Raw genomic sequence first — 23,374 nt, forward strand, 5'->3', positions numbered from 1 at the left:
TTTTTCACGTCTTTCATCTCATTTTACGCTGAAAATCTTATTACCTTAGAAAAGTCGATTACCTATAATCATGGAATCATAAAAGGACACATTTGTCAGATCTAGTGTCTTAAACATGAATGAAGAACACATACACATGTGTGCAAACACCTCGTCTGACTTAAATGCCCTGTTCTCCTCCCGCCTGTGCTGTCAAGGGTAATAAAACTAACTTACAACTGCGTTTCCCCACTGCACAGTGAAAAGCTGAACTCCTCCCTCTCCTTTAACGTCTTCATTTAAATGTGCATTTTGAAGAACAAGCGCTTCTCACATCTTGAAAGGATGTTGATGACTAGAACACAAATCTCCATACATTTTCATGAGCAGAATACGCACTATCAGAGTGATCTGTGAGGAAATAGCCAGCAGGTTTATGAAAATATAAATTGATTTTTTTTTTATGAGGAGTGCACTCATTTAAATATGAAGCAATAAATGAAATATTTCCTTGCAGGAGAAATATATCACATTGATGCAGTTGTTACTGTGGAAGGTTGAGGAGGATATTTGGACATTTGTACTCATGAAAAATAGTTTTTCATGAAATTTTTGAAAGTCCTTAACAATAAAGTTTTATGGATCAACATAAAACATTGTGCAAAGCTATTATACTTAAAAGCTTTGGTGGATCATGATATGATAGATAATGTAAAAGGAAAACAAACTTTTTAAATGATAAGAGGCAGTTGTATCTAGTATATTTGTCCAGTTTTTGAGATATCTGTCTCTGGGATTTATAACATTTACATCCCTAGTACAATGGAGGGTGAAAGAATGAAAGTCATACCCATTGTATTGGGGTGTAAAAAGAAATCTCAGGGATGGATGCTGAAAACTTGGTCACCAATGTATGTCTTCATTATTGTAATTTGTGTGGACCAACCCTTTAAGTCAACCCTCTTTTCCATTAAGGGTTACTGCATCGAAACAGAGCCTATGCACACATCAGGACTATAGCAGCTACATGTATGAACATACCTGATGGAGACAAGACACACAAACTGTGATTGGTCAGTTTGTGTTCAATCCTACAAGTTTCTGATGCCATTCAACACTAAGCAACTAGAAGAAAGGGTCAGTAATCTGCTTCTTCTCAGTAACACTGACCATATAATCGCAGCTGTCTACTACGGCGAATGAAAGAACATTAACATGATTTCTTTAGCTATTTCTCACCCTGAAATAGTTTTTCATTCAGTAGTAAGACAAGACAAACTTGTCGAGCTTAATATAAAAAAAGAAATGAATGAAAGAATGTAAACACGATTGCTGTGCGGGAGATAATTTAAGCAGGATATGGCCTGTTAATGCTACGTACTTCTGTCTAATGGTGTAACAAATGGGTGTAATCGGATACTGAACTGGCATAACCACCACCATAACCCCTGGGGTTAAGTGGGAATCTTTAATTTAATTTAAACACTTTATTAAACCGATTTGTTTGCACTGTTGTATTAAACTGAATGTTATCTGTACGTTATGTTTCTCAAATAGTTCTTAATAACAGTAATTCTCTGTTTGATCGACTGTCTGCGTCCTTACCAAACACTTTGAGGAAGAGCTCTCTTTCCTGAGACCCTGCCTTGTTCGTGGCCTTGCAGGTGTAGGTTCCTCCGTCGCCCTGACGGATGTTGCGGATGGTTAACATGCTCCGCCCTCCCTCCAGCCTGTTGAAAATGTACTGCTCCGATGGCTCCAGCTGCTGCCCTTTCCTGCACAAAAAAAAAAAAAGAAAAACAAAAAAAACCACAAGCACAACACCACACTCGAGTGAGACTTGACATTGACCTCCGTAGAATTCACACTTCAGCACATGTTTGATGTTACAGATGTATAACCTTAACACTTTGGATTCCATAAAAAGAGAGGCTAAGTGCAGACAGGTTAACCTTGAAAGCTGTTTCTATCTATAGCACATATGCGGGTGAAAAAGAGACAGCACTTTTTATAGAAACCCTTTCAAGCATGATAAAAGTATTGTTTTGGGTAGACATATCACACTAGAATTGAACTACCGTAACTATAGTTCAATGAATCATCTGTAGTATGTCATCAGAATTCTTCACACGCTACCAATTCTCAAACTCTGCCATCCAGAAAAATATCCTCTTCTTATGCTCAGTCAGTGTTTCAGTCTTGTCTGAGCTCACTTGTGTTGTTGTGTACATTCTGTTATGGACTGCAGCACTCGCTAAATGACTCCACTGTGGTGCAGAATACAGTACTGACTTAATGTCTTTTCTTATAGTACTCTGTTGGGAAATTACTCAGGGAAAAAAAAAGCAACTGCTAAATTGATCCCTGTCTATATTTAAGCTTCATAGCAGATGCATAATGGTGCAGGCATGGGTGCCTTTTTATGTAATTTGCACGCAGTTCAATTAGTGGATGATGACAGCATGTGATCAAGTAGAAACAGCGATCAAAACTATTAAAATACACCTTAAAAGCTCTCAAAGATAGAACAGATAGTCTTTCATGTTAACCTGCATCTTGGCTGGATTAACCTGCTAGTGGCCGCCTGAGGAAAGAAATGTTCTTTTGAATGCAATTTAACTGTTTGTCATTTTTAAAGCAATAATCCCCAAAAATTCACTGCTACTGGCTTGTCAAATATTATTAATATATACTAGTTTTCTGTCACTGTAAATTCAATTGTCTTGGGTGTGGGACATGAGCAAAAAAGATGTTAACTGGGCTTTTTTCACTGTTTTCTGACCTTTTATACACTAAACAATCATGCAATTAACAGAGAGAACAATCAGCTGACTAATACATGTTAAAAATTGTTAGTTGCAACCTTACATTACAGTACATAATAATACTTCCAAATGATGATGTCATGATGCTGTAAAGAAACCCTTTTAAATGTAGGCTAATGCAAGCATGAAAACTTCAGCTGCTACTTACTCCACAAGTCCTGCAAATTGAACGACAACATACGCTGCTGGTCCGTGTATCCAGAACGACACATACAAGCCTTTTCTAATCTGACAGCCATGCAGTAAAGGGCAGGATGACATTAACTGGTAGTGCTTTCAAAAATGGTTACAAGAAAGTATGGTTAAGGTCTGGTTAGGGATAAAATAACTACCTCATTAACTTTGGGGAAACAACGTTATTTGGGTTAAAATGGTTCTGGTTTATAAAAAACTGTTGGAAATGTGAAACTCCAACAGCAATCCCCAGTGTTAAAGTCCAATGACTTCTTTCCTCCCATCATAATTGTTATGGCTTGAACGTCATTTTGGAGCACCTGCGTAGACGACTGTCGTTTTTCTCGGAAGGACAGTCTCCCATAAGCGTTCAAGAATTCACCTAAGCCAAAAATAATTGTTCAGCCTAACATTAAACACAAAGATAGACAAAAACCTCATTTGTATAGGTAGGAAAAGTAGAAAAAAAAAGGTTGAATTATTCAAAAAGTGAACTATCGCTTTAAGACACAAACAGGCAGGTTGGAGATGCATTCTCACACTGAGTCTAGAGGTCAGAGATGCAGGCTGGTGTTGTGGCTGGGAGGGAAGTGGTTTGCATCCTAGGAGCAGATGAGAAAATGCAGATGGGCGAAGTGAATAAGTAATGCTTTCCTCTCCCTCAGCAACCAAAATCTAAGTGTCCTTGAGCAAGGCACTTAACCTCCGGCTGCTTCGGTAACCAGCAGCGGTTGTTACTGGGCAAGTGAGTCCTGAGTGAGTGTGAATGTGAAGTAGTGCACAGCTGGGTGAATAAAAACTTTAAATAAATACAGCTTTGGGTAAAAGAATACCATGAAAAAACAAAACAAAACTGATCTGATGTTTACCGGTTGCGGCTTTGATAGTCTCAATTTAATATTAATCTGCCCAAATGCTATTGTAACCCTGAAAAACAAAGAATGGCTATGAAAACACATTTTTATTTTTTACCTGTTCATTCGCTACGGACAATAATGCCCTCAATCTGAAAGTGGCACACTGCATTTTAACCTCATAAGGTATTGAGTAAATTGAATTCCAAAGTGATGAGAACACAGAGCTTAATAATGCAGACCTCTAAATATGTTTAGTGGCTTCTCTCTACGGTCTCATACTGTATAGTCTATGTGAATGAAAAAAAAAAAAAATCTTATTATTTTTTTTGGAATTTCAAATGTGGGGGTTTCTAGACTCAAGACACATGCACACACAAACACAATAATACTGTGTAGCGAGGCCTATGCTCCAGCCTCACATACTGTAGGAAAAGCGAGAGGGAGGATAATTGAAAATCGACGGAGGAAACACCAAAGCCAAGTAATAATAACTCTGGCGAGCCAAAGAGGAAATGAAGAGAGGCCTCATCTTTGGAACGGACAGTACAGGACGGGCTGCAGCACTGAATGTCATTATACTGACTGACTGCTGACAGGTAGTCCATTACCCAAGATGCACAGAGGACGAGGCGAAATCTCGCACCGACAGGAAATGCAACTGGGAGGCTGGAGGACACTGGGAGGGGTGACATCAAAAGAAAAACTACACCGGGTTGTGATTGTTGTTCACGCAGAAGCAGATTCCTTTGTTGTGATGTGATGCATTTTAATTCTGTGGTCTTTGATTGACACACTGGACTCGTTGACTTGGGAAATTAAGGTGAATACATTGAAAGGTTTGACAGTCGGTGGACACAGCAGAGTTTATGATCAGTGTTGAGCAACAGTTGAAGTGATGTTTCTACAGTGAGCGGGAGTCATCTGCCCTTGACAAATGCTTTACATTTTATTAAGCCACTTGAAAAATGTAAGCCTGGATTACAGTGGAGTGGAAACACAAACATTTCCCTTTTAGCTAGAGGCTTTGTGGAATGGTGTACAGAAACAAAACATCATGCCAGACATTCATTAACAAGAAATTTTCTCAGGCCTGGTCACACCAATAAGGGCAAGATGGACTTCGAGGGAGCAGAGAGCTGAAGAGTCCAGAAGGAGGACACTATCAAAATTTATAAGTTGTGTAGCATCATTGAGTTTATGTAACCCTGTTCTGTGGGAGTATAAAGCCACAAGATGGGAGTCAATGGTCCAAATATGTCTCCTGTGCTGCGTTCAATACAAGTCAGAGGTGGGAAATTTGCCAGTTGAAAAATGACGACCTCATCTCACGACGTCAAATGCAAACAATTAACATGGCTGACCGCGATTACACTCGTATGCTGGCCGGCAGCATATGAATATCTGCAACGTCAGCAGAGCTTAATTGGATACAGTATTGAAATGGAGGGTTAATAAGGTTGTCACACATAATATTTTACACCAATTTAGTCAGAATATTATACACAACAGCCTACCAAGTACCATCATAAATGACTAGTACTAGTGAATGTACAGTTCTGATAAAAGATACCAAGCGGAGTAAACAGTATTGTACAGAGAAAATAGAGAGAATTTCCTGGTACTAGCATGTTACCAGCTTGCTAGTACGTTAGCTTGGTTACTAGGTTAACAGCTAGTTCGCTAACTAGCCCTGCAAAGCTTCACAAAGACACGCAGTTCTATCTCACCTGCCAGTGTTTAGTGTGACCAGGCTTTACCGACTCTCATTTATATTGCGAATGGCAGTTTGACAGTAGACAATGCAAACAGGGACAATTACTGCGGTGAAAATATCTCTATTTGGTCACAATTGCTTCATCTGCAAGTGGTTTTTTACCCATCTTAGAGCATGACAATGATCACAGTGTCAATACACACCTTTGAATCATTGTGTGTTTACACGGATAAAAGAAGCAAACAGAATAACGATGCAATTTTCTACAGATGAACAGGTTTCATTTCATTTCACTTGCCTTTTGTAATTATCACACCAAATATAACTCAACTCAATTTCCTATGATGATACAAAAAGACACAGCGATTAAAATAATTGTGTAGGAACAAAGCTGTCACATGGATGGTCTCAATTAGAAACAAAAGTGAATCAGTACAGTAGTTGTATATTTATTTTACCACACATCATAACTGGGAAATGTTACTGCATTGTATTATGCATGCTGTTAAATCATTAAAATTACATTTTTCTGTTTTTCTCTGTTGCTGAAAGACGAGGTAACACACCCAGGAGTAAACATAATTTGTTGTTGGGGTTGGAAACTAGAGAACAAGATGAATTAGGCTTACAAATTTGAGGTTGTTTCCAGCTGTGCAGTGTCTTCAAACTTTGTTTGCATTGCCTCGCTTTTTTCAGCCATGATCGACTTCTCTTTCAAAACTAGAACACAGACACTTCCGTTCATATTATGTTTGTGTCAGTTTTGAAGACAATGTGACATAAAAATATGGAGCTGATGCATTCACCTCAGTCTAAATGCATATTTCATAGTATACTGTAGCTGTACAATGTTCTTGCCATCTTGTAAATGCTGTAATATGTGACCTTTCGGTTAAGGTGATACAGTAAATATGTAAATGCAGATATCTTCTTGTTTACCCTTTGATATACATATTCTGACTCACTCAATGTGTGCACTCTTTTCCTTCTGTCCCCAAAATAACCTCTGTGTAGCACTGACATTACTCCTAAGGAAAAACACACCTGTATACTAATACTATGTCAACAAAATGGTAATTACTGAGCAACAAAACCTTGAAAGAAATTAATGAAGTTGCACAACAATTGAGATTGTTTTCTGAATATGTTTAACTGTATTCAAAGGAAGTATCCAAGATGCCTCCTGCTATTTTTTATTGTCAATTAACTACAATTTTGTGTTTACTGTATGTCACAATTTCCTGCATATTCATTAAACTAATCGCCTACTCAGGCAGTTCTGACTGTGCTTCTGGTTTATACCTGCTGGTCACACGCCCTACACTTGAACCTCTTGTAGATCAACACTAACTGTACAGTACACATTATATTTAATGAATATTGGCAGAAACTAAAAGAAAAAAAAATCAGCTAAAGCACAATAAAACTCCTCCACTCTGCAATAAATACTACAAAACATGATAGTTAAAGAAAATAATCATTTGAAATTGAAAAGATAGAAAGCTACTATAAATGTGGGTGTTTAAAACTTCACATTTAAACATTATGTGTCATTCTGTTCAGTTCAGAGCTATATTTTTATATAAGGTCCATAAAATATTGATACTTTAAGGACACTGTATGTTATAGCTTACTCACAATACATGCAGTATATCTACAGTATAGCCATTTTTCAAAGTGTACTTATAATTTTTTGAATGTGTTCTCCTTCCAGGCAGCCATTAATTTCCATTAATTTCAGTGCAGCGTGAAAAACAACTTACAGAAACCTGAACCCTGCTCGAGGAAGGTGATACATCACAATGAATATAACGTCAGGTATTTCTTATCAAACATGTGTCCTTTCAGTGTTACATCATTGTTGTATGATGATACAGTTGTAGGTACAAACTGATCTTTGTGATAATGTAAGTTTGAAAAAAAATGAGGCAGACATGTATGTTGTTTACTTTGATGGATTACTTCAAGACAGTATAAAGTCCATGCAAGTTGAACTGTAGTGGAATTAATAGCTGCCTAGAAGGTGGGAAGTGCACTTTTTAAAAAAATCGAAAACACTACAGTCAGCAGCAATATAGGGCATAATTGATTTGTACTAAATGGGCTAAAACATACAAAAACACTGCTATGGTCCATTAAGATAAATTAGCGAGAAGAAAAAACAAAAAGTGCATTAGAAGTAGAAAGCATCTTCACTGGAATGCCAATAAACTGTTATCAATAGATGCTCAGGCGCAAAATAGCTTGTCACGATAGGCTGCTGAGTGGGTGCAAGCTAATTACTTGATGTTGAGGTGTAGAGTGGATAGTGGGGTGTCAAATGCTCTTCAGGTGCAAATTTTCACACTGCTGCTATGTGGCATGTGATATTATTGTGCGGGTTGCTGGCGGCGATGTGCGAGAGTGGACTATAAATTCCTCAGTTAGACCTGTGAAAGCACGTCTACTTGCTCTGTAGCTAAAAATCTACAAGAGGAATAAATATATCAACATCTTCACAAGCACAGATCAAAGGAAATACAGTAGGTTTGTACTGTAAGCCAAATAAAGAGTTTGAGTCATCATGTAAAGAAATTAATTTACATACTCAGCTCTGATTGGTTATTTTCTGCCGTTTAAAGTGTACTGGCACACAACAAAGAAGTTCATTTCCAGAGTAAAGTGTCTCTATGCATCATTTTTTCTTTTTAAGCCCCAGTAGCTTGTTGAACTATATTATATTGAATGGAGAAGCTTTTCTCACATTTGTTTTTACCACAGTTCAGAGTAGAAAACAGCAATGCTTCCTTTTCCCGAGGGAATCAAAACAAGTGCGATTGGCGTTTCCAGGTTGTCACTCCTACATGTCGGAGTACATTTGCATTAAGTCGGCTCTGCTTCAACTTCTCCGGGGCGCGCCACTCGGCAACTTTTGAGTCATAAATGCTGGTGGGCAGCACCAGGGTGTTATTTGGATGTTCCTTTCACAATGAATGGCAGCCTGTCACGCCTCTAATTTTTTAGCAAACGCTTTTTCTGGCTGAACAGGAGCCGATCCCTGCAGCTAGGCAGCATATTAATGGTTTGAAATGACATATTCAACAATAATATAATAAGTGTAATGTTCAGGTGTTTACATGCATATATACCACCAGTTTCCAAAGGCTGACACTACTGCGAGGTACTGAATGAGTTAAAGGTACCTGTGCCATGTGACCAGAGGGTCAGGAGATCCAGAGGTGATGCAGGTAAAGGTGACTGATTCCTGGTAGTCGGCTGTGGCGTTGAAGGACTGCTGGGACACCGACAGCACCGGAGGGACTGCAAGACACAATGAGAGCGGAGAGAATAACACGATCAGAAAAGAGTGCTGAGAGTTGATGGATTAAATTGAGACTAAAAGCCTCAATCTGACTTGATTCTCAAATAAATCGCAGCGCCTATAAAGCCAGATTCAGAGTTCTAACATATTCAAATGAAATAAATTGGCCTTATAAATGGCCTGTAAGCAGTCACTGGAAACGTTACTTCTGTTGGTAATCCCATAGGGATTTTAAGTAACATTTTGACCCAGCTTTAGTAGGAACACAAAGGAGCTCAACACAGTGCTGTGAAACCATAATACTATTGTTTGATTCAGATATGCTTGGCTAAATCCATATAAACAATGGCAAGACAGAAAATGTGTTTCAACTATACCATCAATAAAAAAAAAAATTTAAAAACTTTTTTTCTCTTCCAAGTGCTTTTTTTTCTATTCAATCACAGTCAAGTGCCTGAGCGCTATTATCCGTCCTGCAAGGCCAATTTCCGCAGAATCAAAATTAGAAGGGCTTCATTGCTGAGAAGTCAAGCCAGTGCGAACTCAAAAAGCATGTGCTCTCTCAGGTATGCGATATAGTGACTATAAAACATAAGAAACACTCTACTTTTTACAAGGAAAGTGGAGCACTACATGGTTGTCCTTTAACACCACTTTACTGTAATTTGCTTCAGTGCTTGAACCAAAACCATAGATGTGACACCAACATGTAATTCTATAATTACAAAAGACATCAAAAGTACAAATAAATAATCCTCTGTCGTAACATAAAACAGACAATTTTCTACATTTTTCACACATTGTGTTTTGCAGATCATTTCTTTGTGTCTAACTGGGCTTTGAGTGACACGCATATACATATAAATATATACTTCTTCTTCTTCTTCTACAAGAAGCAGTATTGATGAACAGCAGAGGTCTTGATGACTTTATCAAGAGTATATGTTGAGCGCTGTCAGGAGAAAGCGACGCGTCCCTGCTATCCAATCAGTTGAGGACTGTCAACTTGTCATTCAGCAAAAAGAGAGCGGAGGAAGAACAGGCTCACTCTTTTCACCGTTTGCCTTTGCAGTGACAAGGGAATGACAGATTTATGGTGCAAGCATGTTTATCAGGCGTCTCGGTCCGTTTCTCAAGCCTGTACTTAACACTACTTCTGCTCCCACTATAGCTGCTCTGCTGTGTGCTCTGTCCAATATCACGGCATGATTAAACATATTTGGAGCAGCTTATTGGAGCTCTGGAGCGTTTACTCCCTCAGTTTGCTTGTGTTTTGGTAGGTGAGAACAATGGCTCTCCTGAGGATACAACATACTGTAGATGAGTAACAAAATAAATTCAGTTTGCGGCTTATAATTAGCTACTTTTTATGCGTTCTTACTGTAGGGTGGTATGGAAATCAGAGAGGCTACACAGAGCAGACAACTTATACGGTGTTTACACACAAAGCATTTCACTCGCATATTTTAGTTACAATCCTATTTTAAACAACAAAGCTATTTCAAGTCTATTTTCTTCCATTTCCAGCATCAAGTTGGGATCTAACTCCTCCTCACCCTACTATCTCAAGCGAGCTCTGAAACGTAGAAAAAGCTAAAGAAAAATAAGTAAAGCTGCAGAAGCATTGGGACGTGCCATGATTGTTAATTAGTCCAACAGCCCCACCTACTTAATTTTCATAATGAGATCTGTGGGTAAAATCGAGATAACGAGAAGTCCTATTAATGCCAAGTGTAAATGTAAAACTCGGTTATCAGATGTCATTATCCATGTCGTTGCATCTATGTCATTACGAGGTGTAAATGAGAGCTAACCTTACAAAACTGGAATTAGATTTTACTCCTCCCACCTTCAAAAAATGTCACAAGACAACTAGTTACATAAAAATTGTATTCATTTAAAGAAAGCAAATGCCAACATGCAATAAATCCAAACTTCTCCCTTCTGTATATAGTATTACACCTGATGATGTAATGCTATATATATATCTAATGCTATATTTACATGCTTTAACAACATCTACTGAGTACCACGTACTAGTTTTGGCAGAAACTGTGTTTTTCAATCACTTTCACTCACAATTTATCTATATAATACATTCAAGGTGAAAAGCAAGAAAATATCAATACAAATTCAGCACAACACGCAGAGTTGTCAGCATAAAAATGACAGGAAATCACTTACTTACTGTCTTATAGAGACATCTTGAATTCTGTGTCTGAAATATCTGGCTATTCTCATCCTGCAGATGACAACCTACATAACAGATGTTTGCACTTGCGTTAAATATGTGTTATTGTAACTGGCAGCTGCACAGTGATATTATTTCAGCACCATTTGTTTTCCTTCTGATCGCAAAAAAAAAAAAAAAAAATGGGTTGAGAGTCATTAAAGGTGTCACTTTGTAGCAAAACAAAGCTGATTCGCTGAATTAGCTCCAGGCGTTATTGAGAGTTAATGAATTGAATTTGTCCTCCAAGTGATGTCATCTGAAGGACACTTATTCCACGTAGATCTAAAAACGACTCGGTAAAAGGTGAAAATTAAATATTATACAGTAGGTGGCTTAAAATCTCATTAAAATGCCGTCTTGATGAAAAACCGTTGAAAGGTGGTAGAAACAAAACAACGCTTAACATATTTGGGATAATGAATGGGGAATTCTAATGAAAACAAAACACAAAACACAGATGCAACCAAACTCTGCGGTGTACTGCAGTCTCTCTTAAAATATCAATTACACTAATGACACCAGTGTGTATTACAGAGTAAGTGAAAAACTCTTCATGGTGCATCTAAATTCTACAGTCTCTAATCTCCCTCTGCTCTCTCATGGTGTCTGTTCATCATTTAGTCATAGCCATACACTAAATATTTAAATTTTTGTGAGTAAAATCAACACAATCAAGCATCAATGAGGAGACACAGGCCTGAACAAGCACACACACACATACACAGGCACACACATTGAGGTGCAGAAAGCTTTTCAGGGATAAAAATGAGCCTAAGCAATAATCAAACACCATGAGTCCTTTCCAATAGCACTGACTCGGCGACTGAGAGGAGCAAGCATCTGCCTGACATGATAACCATTGATTTCCACGCCAATAGATCTCCATTCTCCGGTGTCCCTCTCTTCCTATGCAACACAACACATCAGTGAGCCCTGTTGAAACAGCGCTGTTAATGAGACACACTGCCAAGCAGAAAGACTTCAAAAGAGCAAATCAGCAACAGGGTTTAAGCGTCCAAAAAGAATCTGGCAAGCTTTATGAATTCTTCATGTATTAGTCATATCCTTGAAACTTCAGAGGCTCGGTGGAGATAATGTGAAGTTTACAGACATCCCCACCAGCGTGAGCGTGAACTGCAAACATACTTGAAGATGCAAACTCACTTGGACCGATTTAAATGCATCCATGAGGAGCTAGAGGACTTGTTTTCTGTTAAGCACTAATAGGCATCAGTGAAGTGAGGATCACCCATGTTTAGGACTTGTGAAATGTTCTTGGTGGATGTTATAACCATATTACACCTACTAGAAATTCAGCAAGTGAGATTTTGAGACAAAACCTTTGCTGGAGTGCTTATTAAGGATTTGTGTTGCCTTGTAGATTAGCACACAAGCTGGAATTAAACCTTACAGAGAGTACTGTATTTAAATTCTCTTCTTGAATACCCAGCGGTTATGATTGACGCCACTGCGAAATAATTTAAGAAATCTTGAAGGACACAGCCAGTAGATTGCACTGACAGCTGAAAAGGGGAAAATTGTGGGTCTAGTGTGTGAACGAGTGAACCAATAATTAAGTGGATACGTCTGGGAAGGATACAGGCGGAATAAGGCAGTTATTTCCATTTTGCATCGCCACCAGTTGCCATAGAAACAAACTGTGACTACAGTGGCTAGCGGGTCAGCAAAATGGAGAGGGAGATGTTTGATACTGATGAAGGGAAAACATTTGGCTCTATTGAAGGTGGGAAGTGGAAAAAGTTGGCAGCGGCTAGCCGTACTTATGAATTATGATGTTAAGATGTTTAATAATCAATTCAAATTTAATTTCATTGAGTGAACTAGCGGAGCCAGGTCCGCAGCATCTCTATCTGATGCAGATAGTACACAGGAGAAGAATAATTTGTTTGTCCAGCTGAAATATCTCTCGTTTCAATGGGATTCCCCTCAACGTTCAGGGATGAAAAATTACAGCGTGTCATGAAACGAAGGACAAACATACCGGTGATAAACTGAACTAACAGTGGAGGAGTGTGTGATGAAAAGTGAACGTGTCACTAAGAAGGAAAGCAGGGAACCTAAAGTGCTCCTATGCTTCTATTATTTTAAAGACTTGTTAACAACATGCACAGAACAAAATTACATTATTCTTAATCATGCCAATTTTACATTTACATTCTGATGACAGTGGCAGATTTACATCAATCAAACATCTTCTTGTTTGTAGCTAAACTAAACTAAAGCTAAACTAAAGATTTTGTCAGCTGAAATGACAACTTTCACTGGCAGATTTTATTAGCTGTAGCTAGCCTTACTGAGCTAATGTTTAGCTCCATGAGTTGGTTGATGTTTCCAGCTGATTCTTTTCAAAACGAGAATCTCGCAAAAGAGTCTTTATTATGCACTTGAGGGTAAACATACTGTACACAATATGCTAAAAGGATATATGATAATTATATAGATAAAAGGCTAAAATTGCATGTCCTAGGCAAAAAGTGAAAGTCTGATCTTACTTTTGTCCTATTACACTCTAACATAACCCTGTTTGGCTGCTTAACAAACCTGGACAAGCAAAACGGAGGTTAGATTTATGCTTTTTGTTCGATTGTTCAATCACTTCAGTACACATTTTGTTCCTTCTGGCCTTTGGTGAGGATGAATAAAAACACACCACCCTTAGATGCCAAGTAACACTCTTACTACAGACTCATGCACACTGCTTTCTGAATGTGGAGAAATTCAAAGCTTAACAGGCCTTGGCATCGCATAGTTACAGTTGCTAAACTAAGATTGGATAATCACTGTTCTGGGGAGGGGTTTTACATGATGGTCAATTGAAAAATCCCACAAGAAATCACTTGATAAATGTCAAATCTAATCCGTGTTTTTTTTTTTTTTAGCCTTTTCCTCTACATTGTTGCATGAAGTAGATGAAAGGCTTACACAACTCCTCTGTGGTAACTTCTGAGATCACTTCCTGAATTTTTCTGCACCTTTCCAGACACTGAGCTGTTTCGCCCTCAGGTTGTTTAGCCAGTCAGCGGGTGGCCCTTTTTTCCTCGACACGCCATCATCCTCATCTACGGTCTGCTTTGATGGTAGACTAGAGACTGGGAGCCACAGCAGGTCAGCGGAGCTTCATTCGCTGCATGCTTCTGGGCAAGGAACCACTCTTTTATCAACTGACCCATGAATATTTATGACTTTGCATGGAAGGAAAAAAGTATACAGTAAGCTATTTTAGCCCTGCTCTCAGACAAGTTGTTGTTGTGCATGACTGGTTCGAGCTATGTTAACATGTTGCTGAAGCAGTCAGAACTGACACTTCGTCTGACATATCGCTTCTACAAGCTGGACATAACTCTGAATAACACCTAGCTCAGAGACAGTGATCTGATTCAATTTTAGTTCACAATAGAAATTAACCATAAATACACTGCAGCATTCAATCAGCCAATCAACAGTTGCAGTAACCAATTCAGCAACATCATTTTGGATATGGGAAAAAATATTGTTTAACTTCTGTTCAAACAAAAATCCAATGATTCAAGAGGCAATCTTTCACTTTTTTAGGCAGATAAATGAATAAATGAATGGACGAATACATGGAATAATCAAAGCTTTTGTCAGACAAGTTTTTCAAAATGTTTGCTGTTCATTTTTTATTCAGTGGGAGGCTGAATAATCAATGAAAAGTATGAGACATCTCTCATGCAGGTTTTATACGGAGCTGTCTATCCTTTCCTTGATATCATTGTTGAACAAGACTCTTCTGCTAATTGGTTCCTTAAATATAAAGTTGGCATTGTGCTGTGAACTTGACCTAAGGGCTTCTCCAGCCCTTTGCAGACATTGAATATTTAACACTGATGGTGCTTTATGACATTCAGATATAGGTGTTTGTAATGTAACTTTTACTTTAATTCCTACTTGCTCGCATGCCTTATGTGAAGCGATTTGCTGGATATCCATAATTTCATCAATATATTTTGCATTAGGGTTAGGGTCGAGATGAAATGAAAAATGCCTTTTTAACCCTTTAAGTTCACATCCCTGGCCATATTGTACACCTACTTAACAACACATGCCAAAAAATACAAAAAGATCAATTTCTTTGTATTCTTATATCAGTAGGCTTGAACCAACCAATTTCAACCAATAATATCATGACATCCACTCATCAATCAATCATCAACTTTCAGCAGCACAGAGCTAAGATTAATTATGACACGCCCACTTTTTAACGTTCAAATCAAAATCCTCCCAATGTTACGTCATGCCCGTCTGTCCTATTTTCACTACGTCACGATATGGAAGTTAGATACTCTCGAAATGCCTTTTCATCTGGACTGTAATGAATGTTGAAAATTGCCCAGCGTTTGAACAGTGAGCAAGACATGTTTGATCTCTGTGTGTGCGTATCTAACCATTTATGCTCTTATAAGACAGTGGTGCCCAACCAGGGGGTCTGGTCCTCTCTAAGGGGTCACAAGATGAATCTAATGGTGTAGGAGATGATTAATAGGATAGGAAAGAAGAAAAAAAAGTCCTCCAACACAAATTGGGTTCTTTTTTAAAAAAAATTTGAATAGTTTTATCTCTTTGAGCCTCAAACAATTAATTAAATACCCCAATCAAGTATGGTTACAGGAGGAAACTCTTTGTTTTAACGGCTCACAACTCATAGATGGGGCGCTGCAAAAACACAAAACACTGTCGTAAGATAAGAGGAAACTGTGATGATCCAGTGTGGAAATTCAGTAATTAATAATAATAATCACCAAATGGTAAGATACAGAAAAGAAAAGAGTGACAGCATAGGATCAGTCCAAAAAATGCTTTGATGAGGGATTTGTGAGGGAAAGTATCCACATTCAGCTCCCTCTCTATTGGTTCTCACTGGTGCTGTATGGACAAAAATCAATGTCCAGGCTGACTTTGACACAAAAGATCCCCTTAAGTGCTCCATGTTGTACCTCAGGAGATGAGGTGGAGCCTGTAGCTGCATCTGTTTAGTCCTCATCCTTTCTTCTTTCTACTTCCTCCGAGGGTCTTCAGACAGAGGACGACAGTGTTTCTGCCTTTTTCTCATCCGTTTGTTGATCTTACCTCACTGCTGTGTCTCCAGGCACCACAACAGAGAACAGTGTGCTGTCCGCAGCTGATTGATAAAACATGTAGCGTAGTCTGTTGCACTCATTGACATACCTGAGCCTCCTAGCAATCTACTTGATCTCTATCTGCTTGTTTTCAGGGCTTCTGTGTTGTCAGACCAATCCGGGTTGTTGTTGATACAGTATGTTCGCTGACAGACCCGATGGCTTTGTGTTTCTTTTGGAAAATCCTCTGCTATGGTGAGATGGCTCCTCTTGGTCTACCTCATGATTACGACCCATAGGAGGTAATCCAAGTGAATTCTCCAAGTGGTATGCCTGATGAATTTAAAGGCAGAGGTGTAGAGAGAGAACATTCAAATTCCCCCTTGGTTCACAGCCTGGAAACACAGATGTTCCTAGTAAGAGATTTACACCTTTCGCTTGAGGGCAAGGAGCTGAAAGCATCACAAGTGGTTGCTTGTGCAAATGGCTGAGCCTATAGGCTAGAGCACAGTTGGACTTTTGAATACGTGGATGCAAGATCTGTCTGTTTGTGATCTAGTCTGGTGAGAGGAAGGCCAGTTGAGTTCATTTGCTTTCTGCACATCCATCACTTTGTTCTCTCACTACTTGCACTTCACATATTGATAAAAATGTGTAGAGTAGAAGAGCGAGAGGCGTGGTTGAAGTCTCTTGGCATTACCACGAGGAGCTGAATGGATGACAATACTCACTTTCTCCTGATTGAGGTGGACAGTTTATACTTGCTTGCCCTATTAGGTAGGACACACACAGTAGGTGAAATTTAAGGAGAGACTCTTTCACACACAGTTCCTGGTAAATACTGGGATAACCTTTCAGGCACCACTAGTGATTTTCACTATTCACACATGCAGCTGCATTCAGGGACATTTCCATCTTGCGCCTTTTCACACATGCCATGGCAATGCTGGAATAGATGGGGCAAGGGACGGTCCAGCAGAGGGCAGTAATGAAACACTTATGGATGCCAACCGCCATAAAAGTCAACAGAAGAAGAAGAAGAAGATGATGGGGGGAAGAAGGGGTCAACTTGACTACTTGAATAAGAAACGTGCATTCAATACATCATAAGGAACAAGAGCATTGGATGCTGAACTGGACAGTTATCAGTGGAGTCTTGGGATTGGTTCACTCGCTCCACATGAAAGCGTCTTTCGTCAGATGGATGTAACCCTTTACATGCTTGTCCCTGCAATGTTACTGCTTTCATTCACAACACAGGTGTGCCAGCATTTTCCCTGAAATGTTACTAGTTCTTGAGGTGGAAAACTGGCAATACGGATCTACCTGAATATCCATCCCTGCTCCCATTCACACATGACCCCATGCAGGAAATCTTCCTGAACATTTCAGGGACAGACTGCATGTGTGAAAAGTGTCCTTTCCAGCTCTGTCACCTTCAGCTCTCTTTCCTCTGTTTTTTTGCCAGAAGCTTATAAATATGTCTCTGGATCTCTTTGATAATGTAGGATGGTAAACTTCCAAATTTGTTTGTTAAAAAGTGATAAATGTACTACAACGAAGACCAGCAGTATTACATTAAACACTGATCACTCTTAGAGTGCTAAAGATAATACACAGATTCATTCAATTCCAGAAGCAGCTTACTGCAAATTGTGAGTCAATTATTTATTCATTCAGAATTACAGATGGTGTAGTTATAATATTGCAGAGTTACACTTATTGTCACGCTGTATTTCCACAGACTGGAATCATTACAGATATAACTAGCCTATTTTTTCCCCACCTGTACAGGCACATATGTTAACAAGGGGTGTAATTGAAAGTGGAAATGTACAGTGGAAGAGAAGATTTCATGTTCTCATGGAGAGGTGCACTGCAGCCCACAGAGGGTTTTTAACACTTTTGCTGTGCATGCAGTAATGCAGAATATATGCAAGGTTTGGCCTGACCTAGATTGGTCACCTATATTTATTACCTATACACATGAACCACGTGGTAAAAAGTGATACTATTTTCTGCATTTTGAATATCACTGCCATCTATAATTTCAAATGAAACAGTCAGCAAACTAAAATACATCATCATTATAGTTTCAACTGTAGGCCGGAGATAGTCGTTAAACAGCAAATGCACACTTCCTCTCTCTGAAAAGTAAGCGTAGGCAGCTTCATAAATTACTTTTTTTTTCATCCTTTTTAATCTTAGTTTAACATTCAGCATGATTCCTGATTCCTGAGGTAGACAAAAGTGTATACACCACTTTAACAGCTTGGTGGTACCATATTGGACAAAATCATTACTTTTAATGACGTCTTACATTCCTCTAAGTACTTTATAAATTTCATGAGTACCAAATGGTGTTTCTACAAATGAGCTTTTGTGTCCCTCAGGCTCAACTTAGGGCACTTCTTAGCGAGAGCGTCCTTAGGGATCAACAGAGTGAGTCTCCTTGAGGCAAAGCGAAGTTCACTCAAACTGTCCCTCAGGGTGTGGCTCCCTCAGAGAGAGCGTGTTCTTCTCAGGACGCTCGGCAAAGCGCTCCGCAGCCTGTCCCGTCTCTGCATGGCAAGCGTCGTGTCGCTGCAATAACAGGTTTTGCCTCATTGAGCAAGCTTATTGGATCTTCCTCAGAAGTGAGGTAAGTGGTGTGCTAAATTGAATGCAATTCATAGTTTTTGGGCGGAGGGTCGCGTTGCTATTACATTAGGTAGGAGAGAATTACATAGACAGAGACAATAATGCAGCTGTTCAACCGTTACAAGACGCGCGTGGCCTTAGTGAAATCACATTTCAATCACTTCAGCAGTCTCAGGTGACTCACTGTAAATGAGGACAAATGAGAAAATTAAAATGACATCCTTCGATTTTTGGGCCACAGAGGCCAAAGCCATCGCTAATTGAAATTTTCAATCACACTAAAGAATAAAGAGAATAAAAAAATCACAGCAATGGCAGCAGAGAGAGCAGGCCTGCTATATGTGTGTCAATGACGAACTTATCTGAGTCAGTGGAGCTGAACATCAGTAAGTACTATTTCAGAATCACTGATTTGACTTTGCAGATGATCGAAACACTGTAAACAAACTCTGGAACGTGTCAGCTTCATGTCAAAGTAGTCTAGTGATGGGCTAAACAACAATTAGTGATCATCAACAAACTGACAGTTTACATTGTGATAATATCCTATAATATGTGCCTCCATATCAACAACTTCAATTAGAGGAGGTCAGAGGAAAAGGTATACTATGCAGGATTTGTTGATTGTGGTTTGTAAACACAACATTCAAAGTTGGTCCCTCCTCCCCCGCTCAATGACACCAGAGTGAGAGAGCGAGAGAGAGCAGTGGTCGAGTGAGGGAGGGAGTGGCGCTGGTGAGAACAAAGCAGTGAATCAGATAAATAAAATGTTATTTTCTGATTGGCGGTTACTTTCTAAAGCACAAATAAACACACCCACACCTCCGCACACCTCCGCACACCTTTGCACAATTGCAGGAAGGCGCTGCATTGCTGTATTTGGTGTGAATGCACACGTTTCATCCTGTCCGCTGTGGCCTCTCTGCTCTGCGTGTGTGTAGGTCAGCCCCGCCCTCGGTCAAACAGACACAGACCTGTTCTCTTTATACATCCATGACACAGACAGAGAGCAGAGGAGAGAGACGGAGACAGCTATGTAACCTGACCTCACACCCTGCGCGCTGTTATTGGTTGGGGGTTACACAACCACTGCCCAGAGGTTGACACCCAGAAATGTCCTGAACACAACAAAATAATAAGAAAATACAGGCAGAGGGCAGAGTCTCTGCAGATATATGTACACAGCCACACACTTCTAGTGGGTCATGATGAGTGAGAGGGGTTATTTTTCTACTCCTTCCCAAACACCAATGATAGGCAAAGCTGCTGCTGTGTTGAGTATATTGAGATGAGCTAACCATGCTGGCGTATTGTACTTTTAACCTTGTTCACCTGCAGACTTGAATGCCTTGTAGGATCCAGGATGAAAAGAATGAGTGATGTTCAGTTTTCAACAACAACATAACTTGTGTATGCAGAGGAAAGTGAAAACACAATCCTTAACGCATGCTAATCTGTCGACACTGCATTAAGAGGCGTGCGTGTCTGCTTGGAATCTAAATTGCCAGTGTTAGTGTAGGTTATGTCTGCATGGCTTCCTTTAAAGCTTGATGCTTAAGACTTTTTTCACTTTCTTATTCTCAGCAGACTGCAGAAAAATAAGGACTTTGATATTATCTATAATCTTTCAAGTTTTGGGTTTACTGTTTGAATAGGTTAAAATCCACAGTCGACTGTGATAAGGTCAAGCAAATATGCCATAAAAAATACCTCTATCTGAAGTTTTCTTTTTGTTTGTTTTTTTTTCTTTATTGTGAAACAAATATTTCTAAATTTCTTAAAGAAATTCCAATGAAGATGAAGAACTTAGGAAAGAAAAGCAAGCGGGTTCCCATGTTCACTTAAAAAAAAACACAAAATGACAGGAGAAGCACAATCTTAACTATGTGCATATATTAGCAGTGTCAACCACAAACCATTCATTCCTTCTGCTGAGATATATCTGGTCACAAGAGTGTGACTAAGAGTAAAGAACTTACCATAAAACATGGTAAATTCTCATGGAGAGAGATTCCTATTGGCTTCAGAGTTCAGATACTCGATTCATGATTCAGCATGTTACTGGACAAGGGTATCAGGCTCTAGTCTCTAGTCTAACAAAAAGGTGCTATCCAGTTGAAACTTCCAAATTTAAGTACAATTCTAAATCTCTGGAGTGTCCATTTAAAGGACAGGTTTACAGTTTTTCCAGTCTGTCTTAAAACAATGGTCACATGTCCATATGAACATTGAACAAAGTTTTACTTGCTGTAATCATTCCTCCTGCTAACACTGGCCATTAAAAGATCCCTTTCCCATGTAAGTGGTGGGGGAAAAAATCCACAGTCCTCATCCTGTGCAAAAATGAATTTAAAAGTTTATATGAAGCTAATATGAAGCTTCAGCCGTCTGAGTTGGTCAGATAAAGTGGATATCTTCCAAATTTAAAGTCTTTTTAGTATATAATTCATTCATTGTGTTTCCCTGGACAGTGTTTCCCTTTTGAGCTCCAGTAGAGGGATAGTAACAAAAGGCGGAATTTGGTACTAAAAAGAGAAAGATATCCACTTTATTGGATGGGTAAACCTTCATATTAGCTTCAGATAAACCTTTAAATACATTTTTGCACAGAGGAGGACTGTGGACTTCGTCCACCATCATTTACACTGAAAGCACATTAGGAAGGAATCTTTTAATAGCCAGTATGATCAGAAAGAATAATTACAGTGAGCAAAACCTGCATTAATGTTCATTTGGGCACTTGACTGTTGTTTTAAGAAGGATTTGAAGAATTGTGAACCTATCCCTTAAAGGCCCTATAAAATGAAAAATACATTTTCTCAGTTTTAATCATGTGTCCCTGGGTTAATTGTTCATTTATCTCTTGTTATATGCCAAATAAATGTCAAAAAATCAGTATCAGGGTATTTTTACATCAAAATCCCTGTCTTTTCTCTCCCTGTAAAATGTTTGATATCTCATCCTGCACTCAGGGGCATTTACAAGTTCATCCAATCAAATGTGACTTTGGGCGAGTAGCTATCCACACCGGTCATATAAAACCGCACTAAAACTGTAGTAGCTAACAGAGCAATATGCAGAGAGAGAGGAAGAGATGTGTGTTTGGACAAAAACTTTGTTTTCATTTCCAAAACAATGTGGCTGATGTCTAATTCATTCATCTCTCCCTCGTCCTCCTGATCTAACAACAGGTGAGGGAGGTATATGTGGAGCCAACAGTCCTCTACAGCTCTGTATAGCACTTAACTCTAAGCCCCACCCACTTTTTAGTGGTCCAATCAAATGTGAAGGATTTGATTTAAATCCCTCTTATAAGTGTACACTGCTCAGATTTTCAGTTTCACTGATAAATACCTCACAGCACAGAAGCTAAAGACTCTAACTTCCGTTTCATGTGTCCTTCAAAGCACTGCACAGCTGTTCCCCTCAAGTCATCATGAATCTTGGCGTAAATACTCGAAAGCAAACTCACCGTTAACCACCACAGCGATGTCCACAAAATCGATCTCACCACGGGCCTCTACGCTGGCTTCACAGCGGTACACGCCCTCGTCAGCCTTGGTCACCTGATGGATCTGTAGGTTGTTGTTTGCCAGCACCTGGAACCTGCCTTCACAGCACGGGCGAAGAGGCGGAGAGAGAAAGAGAGAGAGAGAGAGAGACAGAGAGAGAGAGGGAAAGCCAGGCAAAGACAGAAAGAGAGAGAGCGGGAAGAGGAAACGACAAAAGAACAACAGTGTATGATAGAGAGAGAAGCGAGATAAGAAAGTTAGGAAAACAGCAGGAGAAAATTGCCATCTCCACTCCTCAGTAGTTAGACTGTCAATCTTCACTTCAGCACATTTACCTGATAAAGTCCACATAGATAAACACTTCTGCAATTACAGTTCCAAATAGTCTCCACTCTCTCCCATTGTGGCCACTCTGAGATTGGCCACGAGTGATGAGGCCTCTATCTCATTTCTCTCAAGCAAAGATATTTATAACCATGCATCGTAATTAGAGTGAAATGATAAAAAAAAAAAAAAAAAAACTCTTCTCCGTGTTTCATCATCACTGTTGCACTGAAGATTTGAATTTCAATTAAAAAAATGTGACAGATTCAAAGGGTCACTCTTTCTAATCAGTGTTCAGGCATGCATTTTGTCTGGAAGGAGGATGGGGAAGTGGTGTAGAGAGTTGTAAATCAGGGAAGAGGAGATGAGGAAATAATGAAACTGAGTCTGCTGGTTCTTACTATTGCACCTGCTTTCTGTCAGGAAATAATATTACTGAAAGTGAATCTGTCCTCTGAGTGCTTCTAAGGCTCTATCTGTCGTTTCTGTGCAAATTAAGTAGACCACCCTCCTGATATTTAACACCATTAAAGAGACTGGAAAAGGTGTGATTACAAGGGCAAGCTTTAAAAATGATATATATCCGCTTTAGATCAAACGGGACAGAGGATGACTGCTACTATAATTGTGGACTTGAGTTAACAGTTGCACATAAATACAACCATTTGCTGGAATAACCTTTTTTTTTCAAAACATACAGGGTGCCGTTTTGCACT

General features: G+C 39.2%; 1 protein-coding gene across 8 annotated transcripts in view; it reads right to left on the bottom strand.

Annotated features, from left to right (window-relative positions):
- The window catches only part of LOC122976189 (neural cell adhesion molecule 2-like), a 436,488-nt gene that overhangs the window by 53,175 nt on the left and 359,939 nt on the right, over positions 1-23,374 (bottom strand). For all 8 annotated transcript variants that reach the window (XM_044344505.1, XM_044344504.1, XM_044344509.1 and 5 more), the window contains 3 exons: positions 22,295-22,432; positions 8,732-8,849; positions 1,585-1,754 (listed from right to left, as the gene is read on the bottom strand). In XM_044344505.1, the coding sequence (XP_044200440.1) occupies positions 1,585-1,754; positions 8,732-8,849; positions 22,295-22,432 (426 nt within the window). The remainder of the gene's footprint in view (positions 1-1,584; positions 1,755-8,731; positions 8,850-22,294; positions 22,433-23,374) is intronic.

Source organism: Thunnus albacares, chromosome 24 (assembly GCF_914725855.1).
Source record: "Thunnus albacares chromosome 24, fThuAlb1.1, whole genome shotgun sequence".
NCBI lineage: Eukaryota > Metazoa > Chordata > Actinopteri > Scombriformes > Scombridae > Thunnus > Thunnus albacares.